At 41.7% G+C, this 17,145-nt stretch overlaps 2 protein-coding genes across 4 annotated transcripts; both read left to right on the top strand.

Moving 5' to 3' along the window:
• The first annotated feature begins 2,210 nt into the window (after positions 1 to 2,210).
• Positions 2,211 to 14,286, top strand: LOC110492070 (45 kDa calcium-binding protein). Of its 3 annotated transcripts, none has more exons than XM_021566062.3 (7): positions 2,211 to 3,343; positions 9,601 to 9,975; positions 10,760 to 10,896; positions 11,262 to 11,375; positions 11,628 to 11,786; positions 12,027 to 12,202; positions 12,686 to 14,286. In XM_021566062.3, exons 2-7 carry the CDS (start codon positions 9,656 to 9,658, stop codon positions 12,860 to 12,862), a joined length of 1,083 nt encoding a protein of 360 aa, XP_021421737.1. In that variant the 5' UTR covers positions 2,211 to 3,343; positions 9,601 to 9,655; the 3' UTR covers positions 12,863 to 14,286. The 3 variants fall into 3 exon arrangements, with proteins under 3 accessions (XP_021421737.1, XP_036802867.1, XP_021421738.1); XM_036946972.2 differs by having other exon boundaries at positions 2,356 to 2,957; XM_021566063.3 differs by having other exon boundaries at positions 2,917 to 3,043.
• A 155-nt stretch (positions 14,287 to 14,441) lies between these two features.
• On the top strand, positions 14,442 to 16,842 carry LOC110491062 (coiled-coil domain-containing protein 42 homolog). Its single transcript, XM_090202908.1, has 6 exons — positions 14,442 to 14,634; positions 14,830 to 14,935; positions 15,089 to 15,193; positions 15,313 to 15,513; positions 15,758 to 15,979; positions 16,180 to 16,842. Exons 1-6 carry the CDS (start codon positions 14,570 to 14,572, stop codon positions 16,351 to 16,353), a joined length of 873 nt encoding a protein of 290 aa, XP_090059034.1. The 5' UTR covers positions 14,442 to 14,569; the 3' UTR covers positions 16,354 to 16,842.
• The last annotated feature ends 303 nt before the right edge of the window (positions 16,843 to 17,145 follow it).

Raw genomic sequence — 17,145 nt, forward strand, 5'->3', positions numbered from 1 at the left:
AGTCTCTGTTTTATCTCATAGATGAAATGCTTGACTCCTTTTTGGACAACTGAGGAGGTTCTTTGGCAGACAAACTACAGTGTGTGTGTGGTGTGTGTGTGTGTAGCTCTGTGTTTGGATCCAAATCATATTTAGCAATTGATATACGTACCTTGTGTAATCTGTTGTTTGACAAATTGCCAAATCTGACTGTCCCATGTTGGTGGGGGGGGGGGGGGGGGGGGGGCACATAGGCTACATGTACTTGTTCTCGTGATTTTAATAGGTGTTGAAATAGGATCTGCTTTTACAAGGAGTCGCCTCATTCAATAGTCGCCTCATACAATAGCCTGTCTGGAATGTTCTGGAATGTATTGTTCCTCACTTACATTTGATTGTTACATAAACAAACACAGTATAAAAAGAGTAAGACATGGTTTATAGTAAATCTCTTGATGCTGATCCCTTTGTCAAAAAATGTATGTGGAGACCAGTTCAAATAAGGAATGATTCTCTTGAGAGCGATGTTAAATGTTTACAAAAGAAATGTATAATTTTATGCCAAGAGCAGAAATGTTTTAATTTCAAACAAATTCATCTCATGCATGGGATCCACACATACCTGCATTAAAGCTAGAATCCTTAATTGAAATAATAACAAATCGGACACCCTACCTCAGTTTTGGTAAAAAGCTGATGGATGGGCCTGGAGAAATTGAACCACTCGCAAATTCGTAGGCAGGGGCATGGACTGACCATCTATGATCTCAAAATGATTGTTCTAACCATGTTTTGGGGCTATAGGCCTACAGTGTTTGTTTACATTTACATTGTTTACAAATATTGGAGTAAAATAAGCTTAAATGTTGGGTTCTGTTGTGGTACGGCAATTGAACTAAGCTCATGAGGCATTTATAAGTTACGTTCTTCAAGAATCAATGGGTATACAGTGAGCTCCAAACGTATTGGGACAGAGACACATTTTTTACTGCTTTGGCTCTGTACTCCAGGACTTTGGATTTGAAATGATACAATGATACTATGAGGTTAAAGTGCAGACTGCTTTAATTTGAGGGTAATTTCATCCATATCGAGGGAACCGTTTAGAAATTAAAGCAATTTTTGTACATAGTGTGTGTGTGTGTGTGTGTGTGTGTCCCCTCCCCCATTTTAGGGGACCAAAAGTATTGTGACAAATTCACTTATATGTGTATTTAAGTAGTAAAAAGTTAACTATTTGGTCCTATATTGATAGCACGCAATGACCACATCAAGCTTGTGACTACATTGGTGTGGCAGGGTAGCCTAGTGGTTAGAGCATTGGACTAGTAACTGAAAGGTTGCAAGTTCAAATCCCCAAGCTGACTAAAAGTACTGTAATTTCTAAAACAGTTCACCTGATATGAATGAAATTCAAGCTGACAGTCTGCGCTTTAACCTCATATTTATTGTATAATTTCAAATCCAAAGTGCTGGAGTACAGAGGCAAAACAACAACAACAAATTGTGTCACTGTCCCAATACTTTTGAAACTGACTGTATATCATTAAAGGTAATGATGTTGCCACGAGCAGCACAGCAAATATTGAGATGAGCGAGATGTGAGACGTTGCTCTCACATAGTCCCACACAGTATCTGAGCATGTGCATGGGTTAGCTTCATGCTGTTCACAGCTTGGTATTGTTTTGTATTGTTAGGTATTACTGCACTGTTGGACCTAGGGACATAAGCATTTCGCAATAACATCTGCAAAATGTGTGTACCCTACCAATACATTTCCAAAAATAACATTTCTCAGAATTTCTTATCAACCACTGAGACCCTAGTGGTCAAAGTCTGCCTAAATAAAACCTGCATAGCCTAGTTACAGTTACACATACTGTACTTTTGAGGTGATGATCTGGATGGAGCCTCATCACTTATGTTTTGTGTAGAAATATAACTTTTGTGCACAGTGCCACCCAGAGGTGAAGTTTAAAAAAAGTGCACCAAACAATCGTAGCTCTAAAATCAGTATTGTTGTCCTACTAACTTGAGCATTACAGAGTCATAGTAATCAAGCATTATTTACATGTGAAAATGTAATTGGGTGCATTACATTTTATTAGTGACCAACTTGCACATCCACAATGTGGCTTTAAATGTGACAATTACCAACTCCCCCGCTAGTGGTCAGTCTACTGTAGATTGGTGGTTTTCAAATGCCATCTTTGTAGACTGGGTAACGCTCGTTTTGCCTCGACCGGTTCCCCTGATGCATGGAGAATTCTTTGTAGAATGGTCGTGAGTAAAACTCAATACCCCAGGGCACCAAGCGATTCAAAAACGAACGCCCCCAATTTCATCAGGAAGGACGAAATCACAACCTGAGTGACAACAGAGAGAAATAGGAAGAGAGGCCAACTAGGCAGAACATTTGTCTCTCTCCAGCAGATAGCGTTTGTTCGTTGTTCCGCCGCCAAGCAAGGAGTTTTTGTATGGAGATCAATGAGTTTCGAATTGGGGCAAAATAAAAATTAATGGCTTATTTACTGCGTGAGATATGAGTAGGGCACGTGACATCCCGGCAGCTCTTTAAAATAGCACTTAATATCGGAATTGTAAAGATGCCTATGCATATTCATGAGATGAGGCTAGTAGCGTAGCCTCTATGTCAAATCAATTGAAAGGGCTTTATTGGCATAGGAAACATATGTTTACATTGCCAAAGCAAGTGAAATATATTATAAACAATACAAAATTAAGATAAAAAGTACACTCACAAGTTTCAAAGGAATGGACATTTCAAGTGTCATGTTATGGCTATTGTATAGCGTTCTCTCTCTCTCTCGCTCCCTCTCCATTGAATACAAGCGGTTGACGTCAACAGCCCTCATCGAATATAAAAAAAAAATAATTAGAATAATGACACGTATCCACCAGGATAGGCGAGCGCTAGACATCCTGCCGTGCCGCTTTGTGCACAACGACTCCCATGGTAAGGGCGGAGACATGTATCTTGTCAGTATATCCATAATCTTTGGTCAGACGGCAACGTGGTGACGCAATCTGTGTACACACGGCGTGAGTAGCAGCTTGTTTCCTGAAAATATAAATCACCCAACTCACCTAATCAAACATTTGCTGTGTATGCGGATTGATTCGGTAGTTAGAGTGAGACGTTTGCTCCTGCGTGAAGTTCGTAGTGGCAGCCACGTGTACATGAAATATAACCTAGCTAACCGTTTTGTTTTGCTCGTACGACGATGCACTCTCGCCATTGCTAGGTGGGCTAGCTAACTAGCTAGTGCCTTATCTCTTCAATTGCCTGCAATTTATTTTGAGCAGCGGTCCAGATTTTGTGTCGTTGGAGTTCAACACTAGGTAGGTCATCAAGCCTTGTCCTCTCATCAGCTAACGTTAGCCGGCTTATTAGATATGCTGGGGTGTATTCACTAGTCTGATTCCGTTGCAAAACGTTTCGTTTGTTGTGAAATATTTTGCAACTGAAACCGTTTACTCCAAACGAAAACGAGAGTTTCTATTGGACAAATTCAAGTAGGACCCTCCCCGTGTCGGTCTTTTTGTTTCCTAGAGTAAACGGTTTCGTTGCATAATATTTATTTAACCAGGTAAGTTGACTGAGAACACGTTCTCATTTACAGCAACGACCTGGGGAATAGTTACAGGGGATGAATGAGCCAAATGTAAGCTGGTGATGATATGAGGGACAGCTTGGGAATTTAGCCAGGACAGTAGGGTTAACACCCCTACTCTTACAATAAGTGCATGGGATCTTTAATGACCTCAGAGAGTCAGGACACCTGTTTAATATCCCATCCGAAAGACAGCACCCTACTCAGGGCAGTGTCCCCAATCACTGCCCCAGGGCATATATATGTTTTTTTTTAAAGACCAGAGGCACTCTGCCTCCTACTGGCCCTCCAACACCACTTCTAGCAGCATCTGGTCTTCCATCCAGGGACTGACCAGGACCAACCCTGCTTAGCTTCAGAAGCAAGCAAGCAGTGGAATGGAGGGTGGTAATGCTGCAGGTTCATATAATGTTTTGAAGCCATACAGAGCTGGTTACGATTCCAATTTCATCCTCCAGATGGCTAAACTCCAATGTACTGATAGGGGAAAGACCAATTTTCTTAGAAAAAATGTATAAGGAAGGTATCATGTTTAAGGCTGCAATATGTGACTTTTTGGGCAACCTGACCAAATTCACATAGAAATGTGAGTTCTAGATGTCATTTTATTGAATGCAGTTCTGAGTGGTAGATGTGGTCTATGTGCACTATTTCTGTTTCCCGTTAAGTTTAGTTTTTGCTTCTTACTTTTGGTTTTGTACACCAGCTGAAAATACAATATTTTTGGTTATTGAAAATATATTTGACTATTTGATACAATGATTCTCTACACTTAACATTGCTTGTTTTGTCACAAACTGAAACTGTTACAATTTTAGCAACCAGGAAATGGTAGTGCGATTTCTGCATTTTGCACCTTTTTAATATAATGCAACCATTTGGCATTTTAGAGAGCTTGGTCCTTGTAACGCTTATCAGTCTAATGATCTAATACACTTGTTCAACTTGAATAATAGAATATAAGTTTCAATTTCTGAAGTTCTACATTTTCTGATCCACTCATGCGGGGTGGATTAGTGTTGCCTACACTATAAAATAAAGTGGTGTATTTAATGTAGTCCTTGGAGGCACACACTCACACCAGATATCCCCAAAGCAATGCTATACCATTCTAACAGCCATGGTGCATTGTCAGGACACCTAATGGAGTTAACTCTCTTGGTACTCTCACAGACCGCGACGACATGAAGTTGTGCGTTTAGACCCTGCAGGCTGCCCTTCAAATTCGCTACAACGTTATCCTCAATCCCCTGCGTATGCCAACACTTTGCATAGAGTCTAACAGCTAGCCTATATGTCGAAATTCCAGTGGCGACCTGTAATTTGTTTTTTGGGGGGGGGGCTACCTGTTTTACATGTTATTTTGGAATTAATATGTGTCACATTAGTTTGCAGACAATCCTTTTTTTAGTTGAGTTAATAAAGCTGCATATAAACTTGATCTCTCTTTTGCTTTCTTGAGTAAGGCAGCTCCAAAATGCAGGTGTTTCAGCCTAGCGCAGTGCCATCAGAGGCCATCAGACTGTTAAATAGCCTTCACTAACACAGAGGCTTGCTGCCTACATACAGACTCAAATCATTGGCCACTTTAATAAATGGATCAGGAGTTACTTTAAATAATGCCACTTAAATAATGTTTACATATCTTACATTACTCATCTCACATGTATATACTGTATTTTATACCATCTATTGCATCTTGCCTATGCCGCTTGGTCATCGTGCATCCATATATTTATATGTACATATTCTTATTCCATCCCTTTAGATTTGTGTGTATTAGGTAGTTGTTGTGGAATTGTTAGATAATACTGCACTGTCGGTACTAGAAGCACAAGCATTTCGCGACACTTGCATTAACATCTGCTAACCATTTGTATGTGACCGATAACATTTTATTTTATTTGCATTCTGTGGTGGTGGGACAGCTAGCGGGGAATACGGAGCGTAGGGGTTGGTAATGTTCTCTAGTTGTGCCGTGATTGGTTCAGTGTTCTGTCACTCATAGGGACACTACGTCACCGCCAAATGGTAGAGCTCGAAACTTCAAGCCCCTTGGGTGCTGCCATAGAGTTACATTAGAAGTGCCCATCCAAGAAAGCTCAAGGTCATTGGCCACAGATAAAATTACGTCAAATCACGTTATATCTTCCGCAGCTTTGATTGGACTGATCATTCTTTCAAAATATTAGCTAGCAAGCTAGCAGTCGTCATCGTGAATCAAGTCGACAATCTACTGGCAAATCCTTTTTAATTATTGTCATATGATGAGAAATTATAGATAAAACATATCGGTGCTCATCGGCCATTGGACATAAACATTACACAACAAGTTGGAAATCTCAAATTGAAAAATGAGTGGTTTGGAAGGAATCAGTGGCTAACTGCAAGCATTGCAAAGCAATCACTAGCCTGCTATTCAGTGGACTGGGTGTGTGGTCCCAAGTCTGGGTTTAAGGGTATTTTTCCAAGCTTAAAAGGATAAACATTCTACATTGGTCATGGTGACAATCCAGCATGACTTCTGCCTCACTCATAACATCTGGGAAATCTGATTTTAACGAGTTCAAGATAGAGGTCGACCGATTAAGATTTTTCAACGCCGATACCGATTATTGGAGGACCCAAAAAAACGATACCGATTAATTGGACGATTTTATTTATTTAGGCTTATTATCTTGTGAGTGTAGGCTAATGCACGGCTTGCGTGTCCCTGTCGGGCTCACGGGCTTCCCCTGAACACCTGTGATGGATGGGGCGCGGGGTCGGTTAAAGCGCTGGGACAAGGATTTTAAGGTCCATTATTCTAACCTATTACAGGCCTAGATTAGACACCAGCCTCTATGTTGAACAAGTAGCCGTTAGCAGTGTAGCAGAAACAAATTGCATAACGATGCCCCTGTTTTGGGATAACCTATGCATCCTTCATTCCTCCCATCCTTGAAGACATTTTTTACACTAGGCAACCAAGTCATGTCAGTTTAGTGAACATTTCTATAGCCTATGATCATTGATCTAATATCAAATCAAAGTTTGTCTTGTGTGCCGAATACAACAGGTGAACAGTGAAATGCTTACTTACAAACTCTAACCAATAGTGCAAAAAAGGTGTTAGGTGAGCCTGTTATATGTGCACAGTGGAGGATTTTAGCTTGTAAATCTTGGAGGGGCAAACTCAACATATTTATGTTTTATGCATGCCAGCAAAGCCACAACACTAAACGATACATTAATTGCACTATAACGGTGACAAACGGTGCCCACAAACTGTTAGGGCCTACATAAAGCTGTCCCAACAGCAGAGCTTTCTTTACAGTACCATGGAGTGAATCCTTACCACTGCTACACCTGGCTATCAGCGGAGCTTTGTCTGGCAGCAAACCAGTTCATTCAACCTAATTTACTGTGTTTTTAAAAAAGATAGCTGATATGGCTGACTTGCTTCAACAAATGTGGAGTCTACTGACAATTGAGATGTATAAACTATAGCACAAGGGAACAATGAGCGGATAGGAGGCAAATCCGTAATTTCGATTAAGACATTTTAATGAGCGAGCTAAGACGGACGTAGTCAATATAATTAACTGGATTGTCGTTTCTCTTTGCTTATTTGAGCTAGTCATGCCATATGATGGACTTGGTCTATCTTCTGTATAACACCCCTGCCTTGTCACAACACAACTGATTGGCTTAAACGCATTAAGAAGGAAAGAAATTCCACACATTAACTTTTAACAACGCCCACCTGTTAATTTCAATGTATTCCAGGTGACTACCTAATGAAGCTGGTTGAGAGAATGCCAAGCGTGTGCAAAGCTGTCATCAAGGCAAGGGGTGGCTACTTTGAAGAAGTTTTATATTTTAGATTCTTCAAAGTAACCACCCTTTGCCTTGATCACAGCTTTGCACACTCTTGGCATTCTCTCAAACAGCTTCACCTGGAATGATTTTCCAACAGTCTTGAAGAAGTTCCCACATATGCTGAGCACTTGTTGTTTGCTTTTCCTTCACTCTGCGGTCCAACTCATCCTAAACCACCTCAATTGGGTTGAGGTCGAGTGATTGTGGAGGCCAGGTCATCTGATGCAGCACTCCATCACTCTCCTTCTTGGTCAAATAACCGGTACACAGCCTGGAGATGTGTTCGGTCATTGTCCTGTTGAAAAACAAATGATAGTCCCACTAAGCCCAAACCAGATGGGATGGCGTATGGCTGCAGAATGCTGTGGTAGCCATGCTGATTAAGTGTGCCTTGAATTCTAAATAAATCACTGACAGTGTCACCAGCAAAGCACCATCACACCACCTCTATGCTTCACGGTGGGAACCACACATGCAGGGATCATCTGTTTACCTACTCTACGTCTCACAAAGACAGGCGATTGGAACCAAAAATCTCAAATTGATGAAATTAGCCTGTTCATGTAAAAATGACCAAATACACAGTTTATACTAAAACTACCAAAACGAGATATTATGGTGAACCTGAAAAAATAGAATCCGAATGATTTTAAAACCCCAATCAGCAGTTGGATGCGAGTTGTGTGTCTACTCCGGTAAAAGACCAGCGCATTTGGTAACAATGAACCAGCTAATTGCTTTGGCTTTCACTCAACTAATAAAGCCTATGCTTTACTAATGTAGCCTACGCAAAGCTATACCTGGCAAAAGCCAGGTGAATATCCTATAACAGTGATAGGCCTTGTAGACTAAACTCCACTCCATGGTGAAGGAAGTTAACCAAAGGCATACAGGCAAGACCAGGCGTTGTGGAATCTAGCAACATCGATTCGCCCAAGGTTAATACTTTTAAAAAAAAGAAGTGAATTATGAAATGCCAACCATGTACCTATATTTGTCCTCTGTAGTTACGTGCTTTTCTTTGCTGAAATCTGTACTTTTGCTGTTGCTGTTGCTCGGTAGTGGTATTTAAAATAACAAGGTGGGCGTTTTCATGATTCAAGTTTTTTAAAATATTGGTCTTCAGCAAATCAACGTAGTTGGAGCTAGATTCCACAAAGCCTGGTGTCGGCTCCAGCCTTTGGTGAAGTTCACCAGAAACTTCCTTCACCATGAAGTTGAGTTTAGTCCGCTAGGATAGGCCTACCTCGTTGACACGAGCAACTATGTCTCCCGCACTGTTCTTATCTGACAGTCGTAGTCAGTTACATGCATAAAAGTTCAATAGGCTATGAGCTGGACGCATAATTTCAGACACAACAGAGAATATATTTTCGGAATAAAACCATAACATAATAAAATAAAACCAACATTACTGAATGGTTATTCTTAACGTTTTAATCGGTTTTCTGACCGACGCTTGCTTAATTTGGATCCGTTTGGGCTCCCTCGGACTGATACTCTAGTATCTTAGGCACAGGTCCCCGGTTTAAATGTTTATCGGTGAACGTTACATCCCTAATGTGCATCTTTCCCTTTCAAGAAGATTTGTTTTGCATCTAGATATGTGGGGTCCATATGTCACATAAACACATTTTCCATTCAAAATGTAAATTGCTGCTGATGGAGCTCATTAGCTGGGCCTCTGAGCTGTGTGTGTGTGTGTGCAAATGATGTATGTGTCTATGGTATATGGAGGCACCTGAGCTGAATCATAAGGGAGGAAACTAAGCAATTACACCCCCCCCCCCCCACACACACACACACACACACACATATTTGATCTAAAATCATCACCCATTAATGAATTGTTATAACTAGTAATGACCAATATTTATCTTTAAAAATGTGCTATGACAGCCAAAGAATAGGCACAACTTTTGATTTCACCTCAGTCTCATAATCAAATGGTTTAAACCGTTTGGAAGTTTTGATGGACTCCAAGTGCGCTCCTCTTCTTCTCCCACTTTGACCATGCCGCGCTGTTGGCAAAAATGATGTCCTTGTTATGACTAGCGAGCCAAGAACAACACTATTGTAGTCAAGTGATGAGGCTATCCACCTTACCCAGTGTTGTTGTTGTAGACAGGTGTGTTCATCAGTCCGTGAGCAAGCAAGGACACTGAACCTGGAAGAAGCCATGGCTAACTACTGGAGGACGGCTTGGCGCAGACACCTTCTGGCTGTGTCCATGGCCCTGTTCTGCCTGCTCCACAACACCATGGACGTCCATGCCCGGCCAGCTAACATGTCATCCCTGAAGGACAAGAACAGCCCCACCAGTAAGGAGGAGAATGAGATCCTTCCCCCAGACCATCTGAACGGGATGAAGCTGGAGATGGATGGTCACATCAATAAAGGCTTCCACCAGGAGGTGTTCCTGGGTAAGGAGATGGAGGAGTTTGAAGAGGACTCTGAGCCCAGGAGAAACCGGAACAAGCTCATTGACATCTTCAGAAAGTAAGTGGGGATGACTGGCTTTCAATGTCTTGACTCATGAGTCATATACATACTCTCTGTGTTGTGTACATCCACCAGATGTTTCCAGTTTTAGCTGTGCAGAGTGCCTGCGTTGTGTTTCTATCATTTTGTGTGGGCCAAATTGTGAAATGGTGTGTAGGTGCGAGGTTGTAATTACGATAAATCCACATTTCTTAGTTGGGAGTTTGGATCTTGTCTAAGTAGCCTATACCCATCCAGTTAACGTGTACACCGTTCATGGTCCGGTTCCTATTCTAAAGGATAGGGTGGGCACGAACAAATGAGGCTAGATTATCTTTTATGATAAACAAAGCAGTGTTCCTGAGAATGGAGACGAGAGTGCACCGACTAGGTCAACCGCAGCAGTCTTAAGTAAATATCTGGCCTTATCCACCCCACACTGGGTAAGCTAGGTGTCAAGTAGTAAAAGCTAGGAGTCTGATTTTGTAAATACTGTTGAAGCGAAACAGTCCAGGTATTTTAGTCCGACTTGTCACCCTCGCCAAATTTCAAGGTGCCTTGACAAATCCTCACTACCGTTCCATTATCTTGACCCTATATGGCGAAGGAGTGACTGTGTTGGAAAAGCATGAAAGCTGAAACATTTTCAAAGCATATTTTGAGCTAAGGTTGCATCTTACTTAGTTAGAAAAATAATCTGGGTTTGTGGCTGAAGCAGATATATGAGAGTGGGTTTGAATAAACTACTTGAACTCGATATTCCATTTGAGTGTTTGTTTGAAAAAATGCTGACTGTCTTCAGGGTGGACTTTAATAAAGATAAGAGCGTCAGTGCCAAGGAGATGCAGCGCTGGATCGTGGAGAAGACAGAGGAACACTTCCAGGAGGCTGTGAGGGAGAACAAGATGAGCTTCCATGCTGTGGACCCAGATGGAGATGGTAAGTGAGACGACAGTCGTATCTGGATGAAAACAGACTGAAACAAACAGGGACTACCTGGACTTGTTCAGCAATAACCAATATTTTTCATTTTCTGTAGCTGTGGACTAATGAATACAACCCTGATACATAGCCATGATGGTGACCTATTCGTTGAGAGCAATGCATTTGTTACCGACACTGATGTCCTACTGTTAGGCCTCCGACCTGAAATGTGTGGGCCACAATACATCTCAGACCTGAAATGTGTGGGCCACAATACATCTCAGACCTGATGACAATACAGCACTGTTTACCAAAACTGCCTCAAAATCCTTCCTAAACGGTCTAGCCCCAATCCCTAAACTGTTATATTTTCGTCATAGGCCATGTGACATGGGATGAATACCGGGTGAAGTTTCTGGCCAGCAAAGGATTCAACAAGAAGGAAATGGCTGACAAGATAAAGAACAGTGAAGAACTGAAGGTAGACGAGGAGAGTAAGTTTATCCACAACAATACGACCTGCACAACACTATTCTGGTTGTAGTCCGTGCATTTCTACTGCTTAATCAGGAATTCTGGCTTTTCTGACTATCCTCTTTTCATACTATCATTGAAACTGACCTACCCCCAAACCAATATCATCCCCCCCCCCCCCCCCCCCCCCTAAGTTTTCCTGATCACATTCCGATAGTAGCCTATTGCCCCTAGCTCTGCCAGTGATGCTTGTACTTACTGTCTCTTCGCAGCCCAGGAGGTGCTGGAGAGTCTGAAGGACCGCTGGTTCCAGGCTGATAACCCCCCAGCCGACCAGCTGCTGAACGAGGACGAGTTCCTCTCCTTCCTGCACCCGGAGCACAGCAAAGGAATGCTCAAATACATGGTCAAGGAGATTGTTCGCGACCTAGGTACGGTCTTCTCTACTCGCTCACATTTAGTTTGGATTGGAATTCAGTTTATTGTTTCTATGTATCATGCTATACGTTTTAGTATAAGTGATGGTTAAGAGTATGAAAACGAGAATGAATTAAAGGTGGAAGACAAACATGCAGAATGAATACATAAGTTGTGGATGACCATGATCGATCATGAAAAGTGTTACTATAAAGCTATCTGAGTGTGATGTGTATTTTGTGTTGTTTTTACAGACCAGGACAGTGACAAGAAGCTGACTCTGTCGGAGTTCATCTCCCTGCCCATGGGCACTGTGGAGAACCAGCAGGCTCAGGACATCGATGATGACTGGGTACGAGAGAGGAAAAAGGAGTTTGAGGAGGTCATCGATGGCAACCATGATGGCATCGTAACCATGGAGGAACTACAGGTGGGTGCTGTGTGTGCTGGTTATACTGCAGGACCTGATGGCATGGTCTTTTCTAATAAAAAAGGGGTTTGGGTGGGCGTGGCTAAATTTGCCAGAACATTTCCTGCAGTTCTACACATTTTCCATGGAGCTGAGAGAAACTTTAGCAACTTTTGCAGTTTTAAAAGCAAATGTCCTATAAGCAACACATTTCCTCCCATTCTATGCATTTTGCCATGGCTAATGCTGTTTTTTAAATAACAAATAAATACTACTAAATTCATTGTTTTTGGAATTCTCAGTTCTCCCTCACTGTGTAGTTCATATTTTGGTGCTTGTTAGTTCTCAAAGATATTATACAAAAAAATATATATGTATATAGCTCCATTATCCATACTTTGTATATGATTTTAGTAGTTTAAGTTTACACAGTGTTTTTCCATCAAACATTCTTTTACAGTTTCCTTCTTCCCCTGTCTTTCCCCCGTGCTCTCTCTGCTCCAGGAGTACATGGACCCGATGAACGAGTACAACGCGCTGAACGAGGCTAAGCAGATGATTGCTGTGGCCGACGAGAACCAGAACCACAACTTGGAACTGGAGGAGATTCTCAAGTACAGCGAATACTTCACTGGCAGCAAGCTCATGGACTATGCCCGGAATGTTCACGAGGAGTTCTGAGCTCTAAAGACGAACTGTCCTACAAAATCCTTCCCTTTCCCTTCTAATGGGGGCATCCTGGTAAGTCTGCTCTAACGACAGGTCTGTCTTGAAAAAAAAGCTTCATGTTGGGATGTTTTAGTGTGCAATTGTGTTTAAATCCTAGTCCCAGCCGACTGACCCGCCCTGGCCTCCTCTACTGACTCTTAAAGTAAGGCCTAAAACATCCTTCATATCTGGACTGTCTGCCTCTTCTAAACATCCCATCAGAATTAACCATAGCCGAGGTCTGCCTTCTGTCTACAGTGGCACTCAAGTTGAATTGTCTTACCTCTATGTATTGGTCTTTTTCAGTGCATTCTAGACACTACGTCACCTTCATGGTTCATTTGTGTGGATGCTATATTGTGAAATGTATGTATATGAGGGATTCAAACAAGATTCCTTCTTCCCCCCCTCTATCAAAGTAGTGTAAGTTAATGATTACACAATCAAACCTATTATTTGTAGCAGGGCCTCTAATTTGACTCCAAACATGTTGATTTTAAACTCGCACAACAATGGTAAATCCAAAATAAAGAAAGTAATTACATCACATATTTTCATTGCCATTTCAAAATTAGCTATAGCCTACCTGTGTACCACAATGTTGCTTGGAAGTAACAGGTGTTTATGAAGTTAACAATCATGTCCATGATTGAGCTGAACCACAGTAACCACTGTATTCTCCACACTCACTGACTCCATAATGTGCTTGCTGCCCTTGTACTAAGGGTTACACTGGTACATTTTTAATAGGTGTTTATGATTCTCTGATCTGTCCTGTTCTTTACAATTTAGTGCTTATGTGTGATAATGATGTTTTAACTCCCTGCTGCAATAGGTCATATTTTTTTTATTTCCAATACATTTGTATCTATAATTCCAAATGGGATTGTTTGTGCATTTTAAGCATCTCCAAAATGCTAGTCGATTGTCAACATCTCAGTTTAATGTTTGAAACTGGTGTAAGAAATTAACTTATTTATTTATTTGTTGTTGGTGTGCGTTTTTTGTTTTCTCTTAAAGACATTTTTATAAATCCAGTAAAAATAATATTCAGTATTTTCCCAGTGTTGTATTTTGTTGTTCAATACTTCTGTTTTATTCAGGTTATATTAATGACATATTTTCCATACATTTCTGATGAATATGACTTAATTGTCATTAAGAAATCCCGTATTAGCCCTTGTCATGCTTTGCCAAAGCTCTATAATATGCATTCATCAATTGTTTTCCTGCTTCAAGGACAATATCCTGTGGAAATATCAGTAATTTGGATCCCTCTTGAGCTCCTGTCATCTCATGGAATTTCTAAAAGAAAAAGCTCATGCTATCAGAATGTGACAGCGCTTTATACATTGTATTCCCGATTTACTTGTAAACCAATAAATATTTCTCATCCATCTCTGACCATACTTTGTACCCTAATGTGTTATGCGTCCATAAATGTTTCATCATTGTAGCACACTAACTTGATGGCCAATAGGTTTCCACTAGGCTTGCCATGAGTGGAGCTTCCCTCATTCTGTTTTTATTTGTAGTAGTTGCTATGAGACCATTGTTATTTTCTGACTCAAAATTCTGTGAACCACATTGGCTTTCTACAGCCACCCACAGAAATTGTCAAAACAATAACATTAGGCCTTGAATTATCAATTATCTTATTTATGACCAAATATTATAAACATGTCTGTAAATTTGTCAGACTATTTCAAAAGCTATTTTGGCGAGAACCTTCGAGACCAGCTATTGTGAGTAAACAAATATGACATTTAACCTAAATGTTGAAGGAACTTTTCGCCCTAAAATGTTAGCAGCTTCTATCTGTTCCATTTAATGTATGACTTTCCTCTCCCTACCCAAACACAACATTATCATTCGCAGAAGGCTCATGGTTAATGTTAAGAAGGAATAAGATAGTCAATCCCCACTGACCATTTTGACAGGAAGGCCACGTCCGCAGCAGATGAGATGCTGGCCCCCTCCTCCCGTCTACTGCAGAAGAGACGGGAGGCCATGGAGGTCAACAATGCTATGACGCTGCAAAGAGAGGTACAAATATATTTTTTAAATTCTCATTGTACCTCAAACCGACAATTCCTGGCAATAAAATGATATGACGAATTAGTACAATCCTCTTAGTCAAGTCTCCACACAATCCTCCTGTATGATATGGTCTCACTTTACATTCGGTTTGGGTTTCAGGATTTTGAGTCAACTCTCAGAGCCCTGAGAATCCGCAAGGATGAGCTCATAGAGAAGGAGGGCCAGATGAAGGAATATCTGCAGAAATTTGACAACTTTCTGAAGGTACGGTCATAGCTTCTGAACATCACTTCTTAGACTAAACCATTGACCCCATCCTGTAGTCTGCCCGTCAGTCAGACTTTGAGATGAATTGGTCATGCTCTACCGTGATCTCATTTCAGGAGAACGAGGTGAAACGATGTCGAGCTGTTAGGAAGGCCGGCCGAGAGAGGGAACTGACGAATCAGAAGCAGGTGGACCTGCTCACTCTCCAGGAGGAGACGAAAGCTCTCGTCAAAGAGAGGGACCGTCTGGAGAAACGAGTGCAGAAGAATGCCATATACCCCCATTACCTTGATAAAGTGGTACAGGCCAGTGAACAGGTAGGTCATAGTTAGGATTAGAACTCGAGGTAGTGTGTGATTTTGACTGGCCTTCAGACAAACCAATCCCTAGCCACTTGTATCTGACCAGATTGGATAGCTCTAAGCAATATATTGGTGGCTCCATCTTGCCCTGTGATAAGCCAGGTGGAATATTGTAGCCTGTCCCATCCTCTTAGGTCTACACAAGAGCCTAAACCGTAGGGGTTAGGTGTTGATTTGGAATTCCTTTTGTGCATCTCAGTTTCAGGAGGCCAGACAGGTGATGTCTCGCTACGACACGTTGATGCTGACCCGGGAGGACCTGGTACGGACCACCCAGCAGAACCAGGACAGCACGGAGAATGCTCGGGCCCAGCTGGCCCGCTTCACAGAGCAGAGCAATGACACCCTGCTGCACTACAACAACACTCTGGCCCAGCTACAGAGCCAGCTGGACAAGGCCCGTGCTGAGGGCATGATCTGGGTGAGACATGAGATGATCGCGCTCCCTATGGGTAATTTTACAACGATTGATCTCTGAGGGACAGTATCCCAGACACGGCTTAATAAAGCTAGTCCTGAACCTCCCCCTTTTCAGTTTGTGTCCGGGACACCAGCCCTGAGTGTCCTCAAAGGGAACCAAGTGTCTGATCAAAGGATGACCATTTCTCTCTTGATATACAGGAATCGAGATGGGCCCACATTCAGAACACAGCTGCCAAGAAGACACTGCTGTTGGGCACAATCAAGATGGCCACTCTTAATCTGTACCAGTGTGTGTGCAAGAGGGCGAAAGACACTGGGGAATCGCCTATTGCTCCAGAGGACACTATTAAGCAGCTGGAGAAGGTACTTTAGGGTACTGTTAACTCACAACTCATTATTACTCATGAACTCACAGCACATCATAGGGGGGTAGAAATGATTAGCATCCTGATATGTGACCATTGTGCTCTGATGCATAATTTGCCGGTCTCTGATCACAGGGATTTCCTTCATCTGAATATATAGCGGATATCATATATTGACTAGACATTTGCATAAATTGTGAATCCTCTATTACTCATTCATCAACTCTCAGGTATTCAGAGGGCATTTCCACTAGACCAGCGTGTTCAAAATCATAACTAATATGACTTATTTTGACAGATCCAGACCTTCCTAGCCGATCTGATCTGCATTTGGGAGGAGGTGAACAAGCCGGATCAGCCAGGGCCAACCGGACACAGATAGATGATCCGCGTCCATCAATAGAGCTGTTTTGTATGAAAGTTTAGATTCTATACTATATTGTCATTGCCCTTTGCTTATCAACAAAAAAGCATTATTGCACTGATCAGATCAAAACGGGACCTGGATAGTGTATTCTTTTTTTTTGGGGGGGGGGGGGGGATTTGGGATTGAACAGTTGGCAATAATACAATAGCTATCTAAGTATATTGATTAGTGTGTTCTATGTAGCACTTCACATAGTAAGATTGTATGAATGACCGTGTCACAAACCATTCACTCTTATATCCAACAGCTATTTATATACTCATGAATCATTGGATTCAATACAATTCACCAAATGAATTCAAGGTTGACTGAATATCACCATTGGCAATGCGGTCTAATGGACTGTGGTTACTTAGTGTGAGCTGCCCAATC

Source organism: Oncorhynchus mykiss, chromosome 16 (assembly GCF_057628025.1).
Source record: "Oncorhynchus mykiss isolate SJ-2025 chromosome 16, ASM5762802v1, whole genome shotgun sequence".
Classification (NCBI taxonomy): domain Eukaryota; kingdom Metazoa; phylum Chordata; class Actinopteri; order Salmoniformes; family Salmonidae; genus Oncorhynchus; species Oncorhynchus mykiss.

Excerpts from the sequence above, each read along its gene's own strand:
- LOC110491062 (XM_090202908.1), top strand. The coding sequence starts at position 14,570 with ATGTCTGTAAATTTGTCAGACTATTTCAAAAGCTATTTTGGCGAGAAC. Across the intron at positions 14,635-14,829 it reads AACCTTCGAGACCAGCTATT|GAAGGCCACGTCCGCAGCAG; the intron begins GTGAGTAAACAA and ends CCATTTTGACAG. Across the intron at positions 15,514-15,757 it reads TGGTACAGGCCAGTGAACAG|TTTCAGGAGGCCAGACAGGT; the intron begins GTAGGTCATAGT and ends TGTGCATCTCAG.
- LOC110492070 (XM_021566062.3), top strand. The coding sequence starts at position 9,656 with ATGGCTAACTACTGGAGGACGGCTTGGCGCAGACACCTTCTGGCTGTG. Across the intron at positions 9,976-10,759 it reads CTCATTGACATCTTCAGAAA|GGTGGACTTTAATAAAGATA; the intron begins GTAAGTGGGGAT and ends GACTGTCTTCAG. Across the intron at positions 12,203-12,685 it reads TAACCATGGAGGAACTACAG|GAGTACATGGACCCGATGAA; the intron begins GTGGGTGCTGTG and ends TCTCTGCTCCAG.